A 15,137-nucleotide genomic window follows, 5' to 3' on the forward strand; every position below is an offset into this window, starting at 1 on the left:
AGAAAAAGCATTTGGCCAAATTCAACATACTTCCATGATAAAAACTTCAATAAGTAGGTATAGAAGAAATGTACCTCAGCATAATAAAGGCTATACAGGATCAGCCCACAGCTAACATAATAGCCAATGGTGAAAAGTTAAAATCTTTCCTCTGAAGTTAGAAACAAAGGTGCCCACTCTCACCACTTCTATTCAACATAGTACTGGAAGTCCTAGCAATAGCAATTTGGCAATAAAATGAAATTATAGGCATCCAAATAGGAAAGGAAGAAGTAAAATTATCTGTGTGCAGATGACATGATCTAAAGACTCCACCAAAAAGTTCTTAGAACTAATCAACAAACTCAATAAAGTTGCAGGATACAAAATCAACATATAAAAATCAGTTGCTTGGGCACCTGAGTGGCTCAGTGGGTGAAGCCTCTGCCTTCAGCTCAGGTCATGATCTCAGGGTCCTGGGATCAAGCCCTGCATCGGGCTCTCTGCTCAGTAGGGAGCCTGCTACCCCCTCTCTCTCTGCCTACCTCTCTGCCTACTTGTGATCTCTGTCAAATACATAAATAAAATCTTCAAAAAAAAAAAAAAATCAGTCACTTGTCTATATACTAATAATGAACTATTCAAAAGAGAAACCAAGAAAGCAATCTCATCACTGTGTTATTTACCTGAAACTAATATAACATTATACGTCAACTATACTTCAATAAAAAAATAAATAAAAGGTAGCTGTTCTGTGCATGTTTATTTCATAAATGTAAAATCACTCAATTATTTAAATTTAAATAAATAAATAAATAATTGAGTAAAATCACTCAATTATTTAAAACTGGGAGAAATTCCATTTTCAATAGAATCAAAAATAATAAAATACTTAGGAATAAATTAAATCAAGGAGATAAAAATGTGTACATTAAAAACAATGACACTGATGAAAGAAATTAAAGGAGACACAAATAAAAGGAGAGATATCCTATGTTCTTAGATTGGAAGAATTAATATTGTTAAAATGTCCACACTACCCCATGTGATCAACGGATTCGATACAATCTATATCAAAATTTCAATGGCATTTTTCAAAGAAACAGAAGAAACTATCCTAAATTCATATGAAACCACAAAAGACTCTTAATAGCCATAGTAATCTTAAGAAAAAATAAACGAAGTTAGAGACATCACACTTCCTGATTTCAAGGCTATAATATTACTAATAAAAGGCAACAGTAATCAAAACAGTATGATAATGACATAAAAACAGGTACACAGACCAATGGAAGAGAATAGAGTCTAGAAATAAACCTATACACACATGATCAACTAATCTTTAACAATGTACCAAGAACATATAATGGGGAAAGGACAGCCTTTTAATGGTGCTCAGAAAATTAGATATCCACATGCAAAAGAATGAAACTACACCCCTATCTTATATCACTCACAGAAATTAACTCAAATTGGATTAAGACTTAAATTTAAGACCTAAAGCCGTAAAACTTCTAGAAGAAAAAAGGAGAAAAGGTCCTTGACACTAGTCTTGGAAAGAATTCTTTGGATTTGACCCCAAAAGCAAAGGCAAAAATAAACAATTAGGATATGTCAAACTACAAAGCTACTGCAGAGCAAAGGAAATCATCAACAAAATTAAAAGACAACCTATCAAACATGGAAAAATATTTGAAAATCACATATATCTAAGGAGATTAATACCCAAAAAAGAACTCATATAGCTTAATAGCAAAAAAACAATCTGATTAAACAATTGGCAAAAGACCTGAATAGATATTTTTCTAAAGAAGATATACAGATGACTGAGAGGTCCATATAAAAAGGTGCTCAATATCACTAATCACCAGGGAAAATGTAAATCAAAACCACAAATATGGAGTGCCTCAATGGCTTGATCAGTTAAGCATCTGGCTCTTGATTGGGCTCAGATCATGATTTCAGGGTTGTGGAGATTGAGCCCTGAAGCCTGCTCCAAGCTCAGCAGGGAGTCTGCTTGGGATTCTCTCTCTCCTTCTTCTATTCCTCCCCTGGCTTGCTCATGCATGTGCACTTTCTCTCAAATAAATAAATAAATAAATCTTAAACACACATATACACACAAAGGATATTAGCTCATACCTTTTGGAACTGTTATTTTCAAAATGTCAAAATATAACAAGTACTCGTGAAGGCATGGAGAAAAGAGAACCCTTGTGCACTGTCGGTGGGAGTGAAAATTGGTTCAGCCACTATGGAAAACTGTATGGAGGTTCCTAAAGAAATTACAATTACAACTACCATAATGATCCAGCCCACAGGTATATATTTGAAAGAAAGGAGTGAGTATCTTGAAAAGAAATCTACTCTACCATGTTCACTGCAGCATTATTCACAATATCCAAGATAATGGAAATAACCAAAGTATCTATCAGCATATGAGTGGATTAAGAAAATGTGATATCTCTCTCTCTCTCTCTCTCACATAAACACAGAGGTAGGCAGGGAGAGGGATATCTTATTCATCCATAAAGATGGAAATCTTGCCATCTGCAATGATATGGATGAAACTGGAAGGCATTACACTAAGCGAGATAAGTCAGACAAAGACAAATACTGCATGGAATCACTTACATGTGGAAATGAAACAAAACAAAACAAAAAATTTGATTTCATAGAAACAGCAGAACTGTGCTTGCCAGGGGTTGGGGGGGGTGAGAGAAATGGGTAGATATAGGTCAAATGGTGTAAACTTTCAGTTATGAATAAGCTCTAATGCACAGCATGGTGACTACATAAATAATAAAGTCTTGTATACTTAAATTTTCGAAGAGTAGATCTCAAGGGTTTTCATGACACACACACAAAAGAGTGAACTATGTGTGGTGATGGATATGCTAATTATCTTGATTGTGGTAATTATTTCATAATGTATATATAACAAATCATATTGTATACTTAAATACATAAAATCCTATTTGTTAATTATTTCTCAATAAAGCTGAAAAAATAAAAAGGGAGTCCAGAAAAAAAAAGTCTTTCTATTTTTTTCAACTGGCAGCTTTAGAAGATAAAATAGGCAAGGGATTTAGTTTACCAGATTAAGGAAGTTCATAAAGGGAGGACCAAATCTGTCTTGTAATATTAATTATTTTAACCTCTGTTTCATGGAAAGTAGACTTACAAAAGTCCAACTGACAATAAATTACACTTCAATATGTATGCCAAGCCAAGAAAAAAGTACTTTCTGCATTTTGTTTTTTAATTAGAGTAGTTAACCCAGACCAAAAATATGGCTAAAAAAATATTCTCAAAGGCATACTATAAAACTATAATAAAACACCTTTGTAATCATATATCAAATTATATGTCCACATTCGCTGTGTATTTTTAAAAATTACATCTTACATGATGTAACTGACATGACCTCTACTTATGTTTGTTTTTGTGGAAATCTCACATACATTCTTTCATATGCTCATCATAAGAAATCTGAGAGAAAGACAAGGAACCTATAATCAAGCCTGTTTTACTGAGGCCTCAAATATATTTCTTATTATAATGATACTTTGTCAGTATATTTGTAATTAAAAAAATAAAAATAATTAAAAGTTATTATTACCATTATAATGTTGCTTCAGACTTTTCTTAAAAGTTAAAAATATTCCTTGGCTTACCTGCGGCATGTAACAAACTGGCTTCTACTCTGTGGGGAACTCTTGGTGGAATTTTCATAGATGCACGTATCTGGTAAAAACTAAAGGAAAATAGACCAAAAAAATCATTTCAAAATATATTTTAAAATATGCAAGCCCTAATTTCTATATATCTGTACATATTAAGTAACAAATTTGGTCTGCTTCTATCAGTGTCCCATAATATTTTTAAAGATTTATTTTTTTATTTTAAAGATTTTATGTATTTATTTGAAAAAGAGAGAGCATGAGTAGGGGAAGGAGTAGAGGGAGAGGGACAAGCAGACTCTGTGGTAAGTATGGAGCCAAGGCCGGGCTCAATCCCAAGATTCTGTGATCACAACATGAACTGAAATCCAGAATCAGCTGCTTAACAACTGAGCCACCCAGACACCCCTCCCATAATATTTATTACTGGTGAAAAACAATACATCATATCCACGTCAAAGATAAGCAGCACTCAGTAAGACCCAAAGGGAAACCAGCAAGTAAAAAGGTGAATGAGAAAAACAAAAGAAATGTATTCGTATTTCTTACTTTTTTTTTTTTTTTAAGATTTTATTCATCCATTTGACAGAAAAAGATCACAAGTAGGCAGAGAGGCAGGCAGAGAGAGGGAGGAAAGCAGGCTCCCCGCCGAGCAGAGAGCCCAATGCGGGGCTCGATCCCAGGACCCTGAGATCACGACCTGAGCCAAAGGCAGAGGCTTAACCCACTGAGCCACCCAGGCGCCCTCGTATTTCTTACTTTAAATGAAAGAATGTCATAGCAACCAGAGGGATAATAAGACTTCTAAGATTTTCACGGCCTAATTTGGTTATTTTTTTCTTTTAAAACATAATAAACATAAACTATTCTTAACTATAATTTTGAGAAAATATAGATTTAAATGGTTTTTGAAAACTGGCTTAATACTATAAATTACAAAACAAAGACGTATTTGGTTTAAAGAATTTGGCATTTTTTCAAGGTCAGAGCTATTTGTTTATATACTTTATTTATTCTACAGGCTTTTATAATACTTATATCTATATATAGAACTCAACCAATCATTAGTAATAACAGTTTATATAGAATAAATAATCTGAGGTAAGCATTAGGTTTGTGTTTTAACATTATACTGCAAGTATGTTTAAGTAATAGAGGATACACACATCTATACACACACACACACACACACACACAAGACACACAGGATTACTAAAAGCTAAATCAAGATAACAAATCGGGATGAGTTTAGATGTACACAAGGAATTAAATATTTTGTTTATTTTTATTTAATAATTTCCTAGGTAGTAATTTAAATTATCAAATTTATAAATAATATAAAGATTAAAATACATAATTATATTACTACTATTACTTATAACAAAGTATAGCATTGGAGAGAACATATGGTCAAGTCACAAAGCCAGAATTAAAGAGGAGTGAATGAAAGGCTAGCCGATTAAATCTATAACCTTGAAAGTGACAATTTGGCCTTAAAGAAACAAGGCAAAACTCCATAAACAGGGAGAGGTAATTATTTGAGATTAAGATAAGGTCAGATGGAAAATAAGAGATGACTAAAACCAAAAATCAAAGTGGAATCACAGGAGCCCTGGAACCAGAGGAGAACAAAGCTTTCTAGGAGCTATTCAACTTCCCATGCTGAGAATTCCAACTAAAGATTAAGTAAAATAGAAAAAAACATGTGGGCGCCTGGCTAGCTCAGTGGGTTAAGCCTCTGCCTTCGGCTCAGGTCATGATCTCAGGGTCCTGGGATCGAGTCCCACATCGGGCTCTCTGCTCGGCAGGGAGCCTGCTTCCTCCTCTCTCTCTGCCTGCCTCTCTGCCTGCTTGTGATCTCTGTTTGTCAAATAAATAAATAAAATCTTTTAAAACAAAACAAAACAAAAAAACATGTGCAATAAGCTCCTAGACATAGGTCTTGGTGATGATTTTTTTAACTATGACACCAAAAGGAAAGGCAACAAAAAGCAATAATAAGCAACTGCAACTACATAAAACTAAAAACTTTCTGCACGGCAAAGGAAACCATCAACAAAATGAAAAGGTAACCTACTAAGTGAGAGAAAATATTTAAAAATCATATATCTGATAGGGGGTTAATATCCAAAATTATTATAAAGAACTCTTACAACTCAATAGCAAAAATAAAACAAAACCAAAACAAACAAACAAACAAAAAACCCCACAAAAATAAAACAAAACAAAACCCAAACAAACAATCTGATTAAAAAATGGGCAAAAGAAGGGTACCTGGATGGCTCAGTTGCTTAAGCCTCTGCCTTTAGCTCAGGTCATGATTCTGGGTCCCGGGATTGAGCCCTGCATGGGGCTCCCTGCTCAGTGGGGAGTCTGTTTCTCCCCCTCCTTCTGCCTCTGCCTCCCAATTGTATGCTTTTCCTCTCAAATAAATAAATAAAATCTTTTAAGAAAAAATGGGCAAAAGATCTAGACATTTTTCCGAAGAAGCTATATAGATATAGCTGTACATAAAAAGATGCTCAACATTAATAATCATCAGGGAAATGCAAGTTAAAACCACAATGAAAGGTCACCCCACACCTGTTAAAATGACCATCACCAAAATATCAAAAGATAAGTGCTGAACATGTGGAGAAAAGTGAACCCTTGTTCACTGTTAGTGGGAGTAAGAACTGGTGCAGCCACTATGGAAAATTGTATGGAGATTTCTGGAAAAATTAAAAATAGAACTACTATATGATCCAGCAATTCCACTACAGGGTATCTGCCTGAAGAACATGAAAAAAATAATTCAAAAAGGTATATGCGCCTCTATGTTCATTTTAGAATTATCTACAATAGCTGAGATATGGAAACCATCTAAGTGTCTACTGATCGATGAATAAATAAAGAAGATATATATACGATGGAATACTATTCAGCCATAAAAAAGTGATTATCTCGCCATTTGTGATAACATGGATGGACCTGAAGGATACTATGCTAATTGAATTGAGTGAGAGACAAATACTGCATGATTTCACTTACATACGGAATTTAAAAAACAAAACAAACAAAACAAAACTTAGACTCATAGATATAGAGAACAGACGATGGTTGCCAGAGGGGAGGAACGTTGCGGGGAGAACAAAATGGGTGAAGGGTATTAAGAAGTACAAACTCCCAGTTAAAAGGTAAATAAATGAGGCGCCTGGGTGGCTTAGTGGTTAAGCATCTGCCTTTGGTTCAGGTCAGGATCCCAGGGTCCTGGGATGGAGCCATACATTGGGCTCCCTGCTCAGTGGAGAGCCTGTTTCTCCCTCTTCTCCTGCCTGCTGCTCCCCCTGATTGTACTTGCTCTCTCTCTGTCAAATAAATAAAAACCTTAAAAAAAAATAAAAAGTCATGGGGATGTAAATACAAGATGGGGAATAAAGTCAATAATATGGTATTAACTTTGTATGGTGATACATCATAAATAGACTTATTGTGGTGATCATTTTGCAATGTAGACGAATGTCAAATTGCTATGTTGTACACCTGAAACTAACATAATATTGTATGTCAATTATACCTCAGAAAGCAAAAATATTCTTTAAAAAAAAAGTCAAGCAATGTATTTAAAAACAATGATCCTCTAACCATCAGATTCGAAAGATCAGAAACACAATTATATTCTTCAAAAATCTTCAATGGATGGGGAAACCAGATTGTAGATTAAGAGAAAACTAATGAAAACAGCAATTAGACATACTATGTTTATGATGGTTGACAAGAAAATGGAATAATTCACTTAATCTTTATCTCTAGTTCCAAACCTCCAATTAATTATGAATTATCTCCACTTGGATATCTCACATCAAACTCAGTATATCAAAATGAACTAATCTTCAATCTCCTTATTTATTCCAACATTACTAATATTGTGTAAGTCAATAAGATTTAAAACTTCAACATTATCTTTTACATTTTTTCATTAAAAATACCCAATTTGCAAAAGGTAGAGCAATGAACCCATATGCCCACTACCCATTTTTAACAATTACCCATTTAACAATTTTAATAAATTACCCATTTTTGCCATATTTGATTCATCTATACTTTTTCTTCCCTGAGCCATTTCAAAGTAATCTTAGATATCACATATATTCACACTTCAACATACATTATTTTAATGCTTTTTCAGTCTCATCCTCCATATGGAATTAGTCATTAAATCCTACTATTTTTCCCCAAAATGCCTCACAGAAATTAATAACACAAAAATAAAAAATGTTAAAGTGAGTTATAGAATGATTTTTAAAATGTATTTTTTTACCCATCCTGGTGTCCACACATCTTGCAATGTGACTTCCAATAAAAAGTGGAGTTTAGTTCCCTACCCTTAAATCTGGGCTGGCCTTAAATGTTGTTTTGGGTAATACAATGTGGCAGAGATGACAATATGCTAGTTCCAAGCCTAGGTTGTAAAAGGTCTTCTTATAGTTTGTTTCTCTTTGGACCCAGGCTCCTCTGCGAGAATAAGCTGGAGGATGAGATCATAAAACAGAGCTGAGTCCACCAAGGTAAGGCCATTCTGGAATAGATAGCACCCAGCCAACTTGCCAGTTGAGTGTGACAGACTTGTGAGCAAAAAATAAATGTTTATTGTTGTGATGCCACTGAAGCTCTGTGTTTGTTATTGGCTGCATTATTGCAACAATACATAAATAACACAGAAATCAGTAACCAAGAAATAGTGTGCACCATAACAAAAATTTAAAATATGTGGCACTGAATTTGGGACCAAAGCAACAGTAACAGTTAGGCAAGAAAAATGAGTAAATTGAGACTTAAAAAATGGTAACCCATTTCATACAGTGATGAAACTTTTGGTAAATACACTGTCAGCAGTAACTTAGAAGAAGTTAGACAATGTATCTAAGAAACTTTGGGACTTTAGCAAGTTGATTTCCAGGGAGAACGCTGAACATGTCAACTGGTTACTCCTTGTTAAGAATAATAAAGGGCTGCCAGAAAGAGATGAGCTAAAGAAAGAACTGGTTATTTGGCAAATAGAATCTAGAGGGAATATAGATGGACCAGGACTTGTTACATTGGAAAACAAAACTGGTTTTCATTTTCAGTCTTCCTAAAGATTTTCAAAATAAAACACTGCCACAGACAAACATAATTTCAAAGGAGTGGCTATAAATCCCTTTCTTCAAATCTCTAGAGAAATTAGAGCGGTGTTTAAGTAGACATTCTCAGTTTGACAAAAGGGCTTTTAGGAAGTTGAGGGGTATGATCCCACAGAATTCAGATCCCTAAATAGTAGTGATTATATCTAGAAAATAGTCATGTCTCAAAAGACAATTGTGTAGTTTTCAGAGCTTGGAATGAACTGTATCAGACATACAGGAACCTCATAAAATTTTTAAGTAAGTTTTACTGGCTTAAGAACTACCAGCCTAGACTTCTGGACTGGCCTTATAACTTGCTTAGCCAACAAAATTGAGTGGAAGTAATTGTGCCAATTCAAGAAGCCCTGCATCTTCTGCTCTTTGACTTCTGTTTCTGCCATGAAAACAAGCCCAGCCTGTCCTGCTGAGGAGTGAAAGACCATGAGGAGTAAAGCAGTGCACAGCCACTTTTATTTTTTAACAAGATGGTAAAGCCAAGACAAGCTAGAAATAAAACAACTATAAAAACCAAACAGAAAATCTCTCTCACCATACTAGTGATAGTCACAGCTTCATTACTAGGACTCATAGTGCAGACCTTCAAGCACCTGTGTTACTGCAAACTCCTCCGAACTGTTCCCTATGCTTCTATTTCTTCTACACAACCATCAGTCTCCTATATCACAATCTTCATCATGTTAGTAAAGGCTTCTTGTATTAATAGTGATAATTTCTTTCTTACTTGGAAACCACTGATGATTGCCCAAATCCCTAGTCAACTCTTCTCCAGGCATTAGGAGCCCTTCACAAATACAACCTCTCCTTTCTACTATCTTTTCTTCTGCAATTCTCCTGAAGAATATTCAATCTCCTAAATATTCTTTAAAAAACATGTTAATTCCTATTTCCAAGACTTGATTCATGCCGCTCTCTACTACCAAAAGGGTTTTCCACTTTATCCTTTGCCTATACAAGTCTTTTTTTTTTTTTTTAAGATTTTATTTATTTATTTGACAGAGAGAGAGAGAGAGACAGCAAGAGAGGGAACACAAGTAGGGGGAGTGGGATAGGGAGAAGGCGGCTTCCTGCTGAGCAGGGAGCCTGACGTGGGGCTCTATCCCAGAGCTTGGGATCATGACCTGAGCCGCAGGCAGACACTTAACAACTGAGCCACCCAGGTGCCCCTTTTGCCTATACAAATCTTAAGCATACTTTGATCCTATTTCTCCATAATGCCTTTCCTAACATTACTAACCCAGAAAGATATCTCTCTGTTCTGATTCCGAGAGCACTTTCTATATACACTTCTTGAAGACTTATCATTTTGCGTTCCCACTTAGCTGTTTTGTGCATATATTTTATTTTCCCTATACACTACAAGCTTTTACAAGCAAAAATGAGATCTTACACATTTTCACAGAAGTCCCCTCCATGCCCAGTACAAATTCATAAACATACATTACATATATCTAGCATCATCATTAAATCCACTTGAATAATTCTTAAACATCTATTTAAAACTAAAATTTCTCTAAGAAAATAATTATTTGAATACACCTCATTGTTTCCCTTATATATGCTGGAATGTAAGTATGTAATTAAACTGTACCTCATTTCTTATGCAAAATATGTAATTTTCACATTAAAATACATACCCTCTCTGAAATAAATCCACATTGTAGAACTTGTTTAGCTCCACAGAGAATTCTACCATTGCTTGAACTTCAGTCATTTTCAATTTATACTCAGAAGACAAATCTGGTAACAGCACCTTGGTAAAAGTCGGGGGAAAAAAATCATGAGAAACAGAATGACAAAAATGCCAACTTACAAAAACACTAATATTCAAACATATTTCAAAGTATGATAAGTAGGCAGAAAATAAAAATGAAGCAAATTAATTCAGTGCACCTTACTTAGCCTGTCCCAACTAAATAGCACCAGAATCAACTACATTTACTTACCAATTAAATACTTACTAAATAGCAATAATCTATAATTTAAGATTTGTTCTAATAGAATGTATTTTCTAAAGATTTGTTTCCCTTTGTGACATCTATGTGATAATAAATAATACAGCAAATTGCTAAAAGAAATGCTTGACTATATCACAGATAAAATAGTAAAGAAAAAAATTAAGTCACCTAATTATTCTCTTCTGGTTCTACACTGTACATCCAGGCAACTCCAAGGTCATAAAGAGAATTAGTATTCTTTAATCCCCATTTAAATTCATTAAGGTTTTTTTCTGCTAGGTGAATTTCTTAAATTACTATTTGTTTTTAAATTTCAAAAAAAAATTCCCCTTATTACAAAAGCCCAAAGTATTCATTTAAGAGATTTTAAAAAAAATACAGATAAGGAAAAATAAAAATATTCATGATTCTGTCCATTGAAATACATGCTTTGGTATATATTCTTCACCTGTGTGTGCTTTTGTAAAATTTCTATAAAAATGGGATCAAGCTACATGTACATTTTATAATGTTTATTTCATCTAATTTTTTGATGAGCATCTATGTCAATAAATGTACTTTTACAACATTATTTTCAATTGTTTACTATCACATTGTGAATATTATAATTTAAACCATCTTCTATTGTTGGGTATTTCAGTAGTTTCCATCTTTTCACTATTTCAAAAAAGTACTCTAACAATCATCTTTATCAAAAATATGTGCTTTAAAACACAATTCAGAGTAAGAAAGTGTTGAAGGACAATTCTCTAGAGTCCTGTGTTTCCACATACTTTGCAAGCAGACCCTGACTACCTCTGTTTCAGACTATTTTTCAAGGATGCATGATCAGCAAACTGTCTTAGAAGTCAGAGATAGTGTCTCATACTGGAACAAAGGGCAAATTTGTTTATTGTCCCTTTAATAGATACAGTCTCCTCCTGAGGCATAAGTCAGGCAAACTTTTTATCCATTTTAAAGATCCAGGTCCCATTAGCTTAAGGTTCCTCTCCTATAATACAACCTACTGATATGCAGGTGTTGCCTGGTCCTGTAGCTTACTGCTACTACTATGAGTATAAATCAGCCTTTTCTTAAATCTAAGAGTCTCATGTCTTCTGCCCACATCCATGGCACTGTAGCAGGCTAACATGTTAGCTTGCAAGAAGATAAAATCTCAGACCTTTCATAGTTTTTGAAATAGTTCTACATAGAAATTCAACAAATATTCTGATCTACTGACAAATACAAAAGAAATAACAGATTCTTACCTCTGCTGGTTAAAGCTTCATTTTAACATTATGAAATAACCAAACTTGTACTTCCAGTTACTGTTCCTAATTGAAAATATATTGTTCCCCCTATGAAAAAGAAAAAAATAACATTTCAAACAAAATAGACATAAAGAAGTCCATTTTAAGGAAACTTAGGCTTCATTAATTACTTAACAATCTCAATTTATCTAAAAGATGTATATCTTGCATAAAGCTTACTCAAAATAAGTTTAGAGATTTTTCATTCGGTTTCACTGATATCAACATTAACTATTATATCTTTGTTAAAGATTCACTGATGTATATTTCAAAGGACAAAAATAAGAGTATTTTCTTAGTTCAGTGGTTCAGAAACAATTTTCATGAATACTCAAAATATTCTAAGTTAATTAATTTTTAAGATGTAAAACTTACTATTTTAAAATAACTCCTTGGGTAGAGGTAAGTGATTTCTGGAGCTATATATATATATATATATGAAATGTGCATGTGTGCAACTGTACACACACTCACACACACTTGAACTATTTAAGTTATATTGACAAAAAAGAATGTTTGGATATGCTATGGATAGTTTTGTTTGCACTCCAAATTTATTGTGTAAAGAAAAAAATCTCTTCCCCTTGGTAAAATTACCTTAGATACTAAAAATGTTAGAATAAAGATCATATTCACTCTTCTTCATAGATTCTTTTTCTTCTCTCCATCATAAACACATAGACTTTACCAGCTTAAATAACTGCTATTTCATTTTTTACTGATCTATAACTGATATACATTAACATATTAGTTTCAGGTATACAACATAGTGATATGCTATTTTTAAACATTACAAAATGATCACTTCAGTAGTTTTGATTACCATCTGTCACTATATAAACTTAAAATGTTATTGACTATATTCCCTATGCTGAACATTACATCCCTGTGACTTATTTATTTCATCACTGGGAGTTTATACCTCTCAATTCTCTTCTATTTTGCCCATTTCCTCACCCCCATCCCCTCTGACAACCACCAGTTTCTTTTCTCTGTATTTATGAGTCTGTTTCTGTTTTGCTCATTTGTTTTGTTTTGTAGATACCATAGATAAGTGAAATAATGTGGTATTTATGTTTCTCTGTCGACTTATTTCACTTAGTAAAATACCCTCTAGGTCCATTCAAGTTGCTGTAAATAGCAAGATTTCATTCTTCTTTATGGTTGAGTAATATTCCATTGTACTTATACAGCACATCTTATTTATTCATTCATCAACTGATACATAGGATTGTTTCCATGGCTTGGCTATTGTAAATAATGCTACAATGAACAGAGGGATGCATTTATCTTTTGAAATTAGTGTCATCATTTTCTTTGGATCAATATCCAGAAGTGGGGTAACTGGATCATACAGTATTTCTATTTTTAATGCTTTGATGGACATCCATACTGTTCTCCATAGCACCAATTTACATTCCAACCAACAGTGCACAAGGGATTCCTTTTCTCCACTTCCTCTTCAATACCTGTTATCTCTGGTCTTTTTGATACTAGTCATTCTGACTGTTGTGAGGTGGCAGCTCATTACGGTTTTGATTTGCACTTCCCTGATGACAACTAATGTTGAGCATATGTTTATGTGTCTGTTGGCCCTCTGTATGTCTTCTTTGGAAAAATGTCTATTAAGCTTTTCTGTCCATTTTTAAAATAGGGTTGTTTTTTTTTTTTTTTCTGTTTTGTTTTGCTATCCCGTTGTATGACTTCATCTACATCTTGGATATCAACCCCTTATCAGATACATCATTTGTAAGTATCTTCTCCCATTCAGTAGGCTGTCTTTTTGTTTAGTTGATGGTTTGCTTCATTGTGCAAAAGCTTTTTAGTTTGATGTAGCCACTTGTTTATTTTTGCTACTGTCGCCACTGTCTGAGGAGACATATCCAAAAAATATTGTTAAGCCCGTCAAAAAGCTTACTGCCTATGTTTTCTTCTAGAAGTGTTTTGGAAGTCTTCAATCCATCTGGGATTATTTTTGAATGTGGTATAACAAAATGTTTCATTATTCTGCATGTATCTGTCCAGTTTCCTCACTACCATTTACTGAATAGACTGTCTTTTCCCCACTGTATATTTCTTCCTCCTTTGCCACAGACTATCTGACCCTATAAGATGGGTTTATTTCTGGGCTCTTTATCCCATTACATTGATCTATGTGTCTGTTTTGTGCTAGGACTATACTGATTTGATTACTATCACTTTGTAGTATAGTTTGAAATCAGGACACATGATACCTCTAGCTTTCTTATGATTGCTTTGATGTGTCAGGTCTTTTGTTGTTCCATACAAGTTTTAGGGTTATTCTAGTTCGAACATGAAAAATATCATTGGTATTTTGACAGGGATGGCAGTGAATCTATAGGTTGCTTTGGGTACTACGGACATTTTAACAGTAATAATTCTTCTAATCCATGAGCATGATATAGCTTTCCATTTGTTTGTGTCATCTTCAATTTCTTTCTAAAAATGTCTTATATTTTTCAGAGTACAGATCTTTCACCTCCTTGGTTAAATTTATTCACCAGTATTTTATTCTTTTTTAACATTTATTTATTTTTAAGATTTTATTTGAGAGAAAGCGCGCGTGCATACGAGTGGGGGGAGGGGCAGTGGGCGAGAAAGAAGCAGGCTCCCTGTTGTGTGGGGCTTGATTCCAGGACCTCAGAATCATGACCTGAGCCAAGGGCAGACACTTAACCGACTGAGCCTCCCAGGTACACTTTTTTTTTTTTTTAAAGATTTATTTATTGAGAGAGAGAGAGCACCATGCGTGCTCACACACGTAGGAGGAGCAGAAGGAAGAGGAGAGATAATCTCAAGCACTCTCTGTACTGAGCACAGAGCCTGACTCAGAGCTCAATCCCATGACCCTGAGATCATGACCTAAGCCAAAACCAAGAGTTAGACACTTAACCAGCTGCACCACCCAGGAGCCTGGAATTTTATTCTTTTTTGATGCAACATAAATGGGATCGTTTTCTTGGTAGTGTACAGAAACACAACAGATTTCTGTGTATTGATTTTGTATCTTACAACTTTACAGAATTCATTTACTAGCTGTAA

At 34.1% G+C, this 15,137-nt stretch overlaps 1 protein-coding gene across 8 annotated transcripts in view; it reads right to left on the reverse strand.

Annotated features, from left to right (window-relative positions):
- Positions 1-15,137, reverse strand: part of FAM135A (family with sequence similarity 135 member A) — a 126,916-nt gene that overhangs the window by 99,893 nt on the left and 11,886 nt on the right. For 7 of the 8 annotated variants that reach the window (XM_047733286.1, XM_047733284.1, XM_047733288.1 and 4 more), the window contains exons 2-4: positions 12,033-12,122; positions 10,462-10,564; positions 3,657-3,736 (exon numbers count right to left, since the gene is read on the reverse strand). In XM_047733286.1, coding sequence (XP_047589242.1) covers positions 3,657-3,736; positions 10,462-10,538 — 157 coding nt within the window. In that variant the 5' untranslated portion in view covers positions 10,539-10,564; positions 12,033-12,122. Of the gene's footprint in view, positions 1-3,656; positions 3,737-10,461; positions 10,578-12,032; positions 12,123-15,137 lie in introns of all 8 variants that reach the window. The other variant, XM_047733285.1, reaches the window with a different exon arrangement.

The sequence above is a fragment of the Lutra lutra genome, chromosome 6, assembly GCF_902655055.1.
Source record: "Lutra lutra chromosome 6, mLutLut1.2, whole genome shotgun sequence".
NCBI classification, from domain to species: domain Eukaryota; kingdom Metazoa; phylum Chordata; class Mammalia; order Carnivora; family Mustelidae; genus Lutra; species Lutra lutra.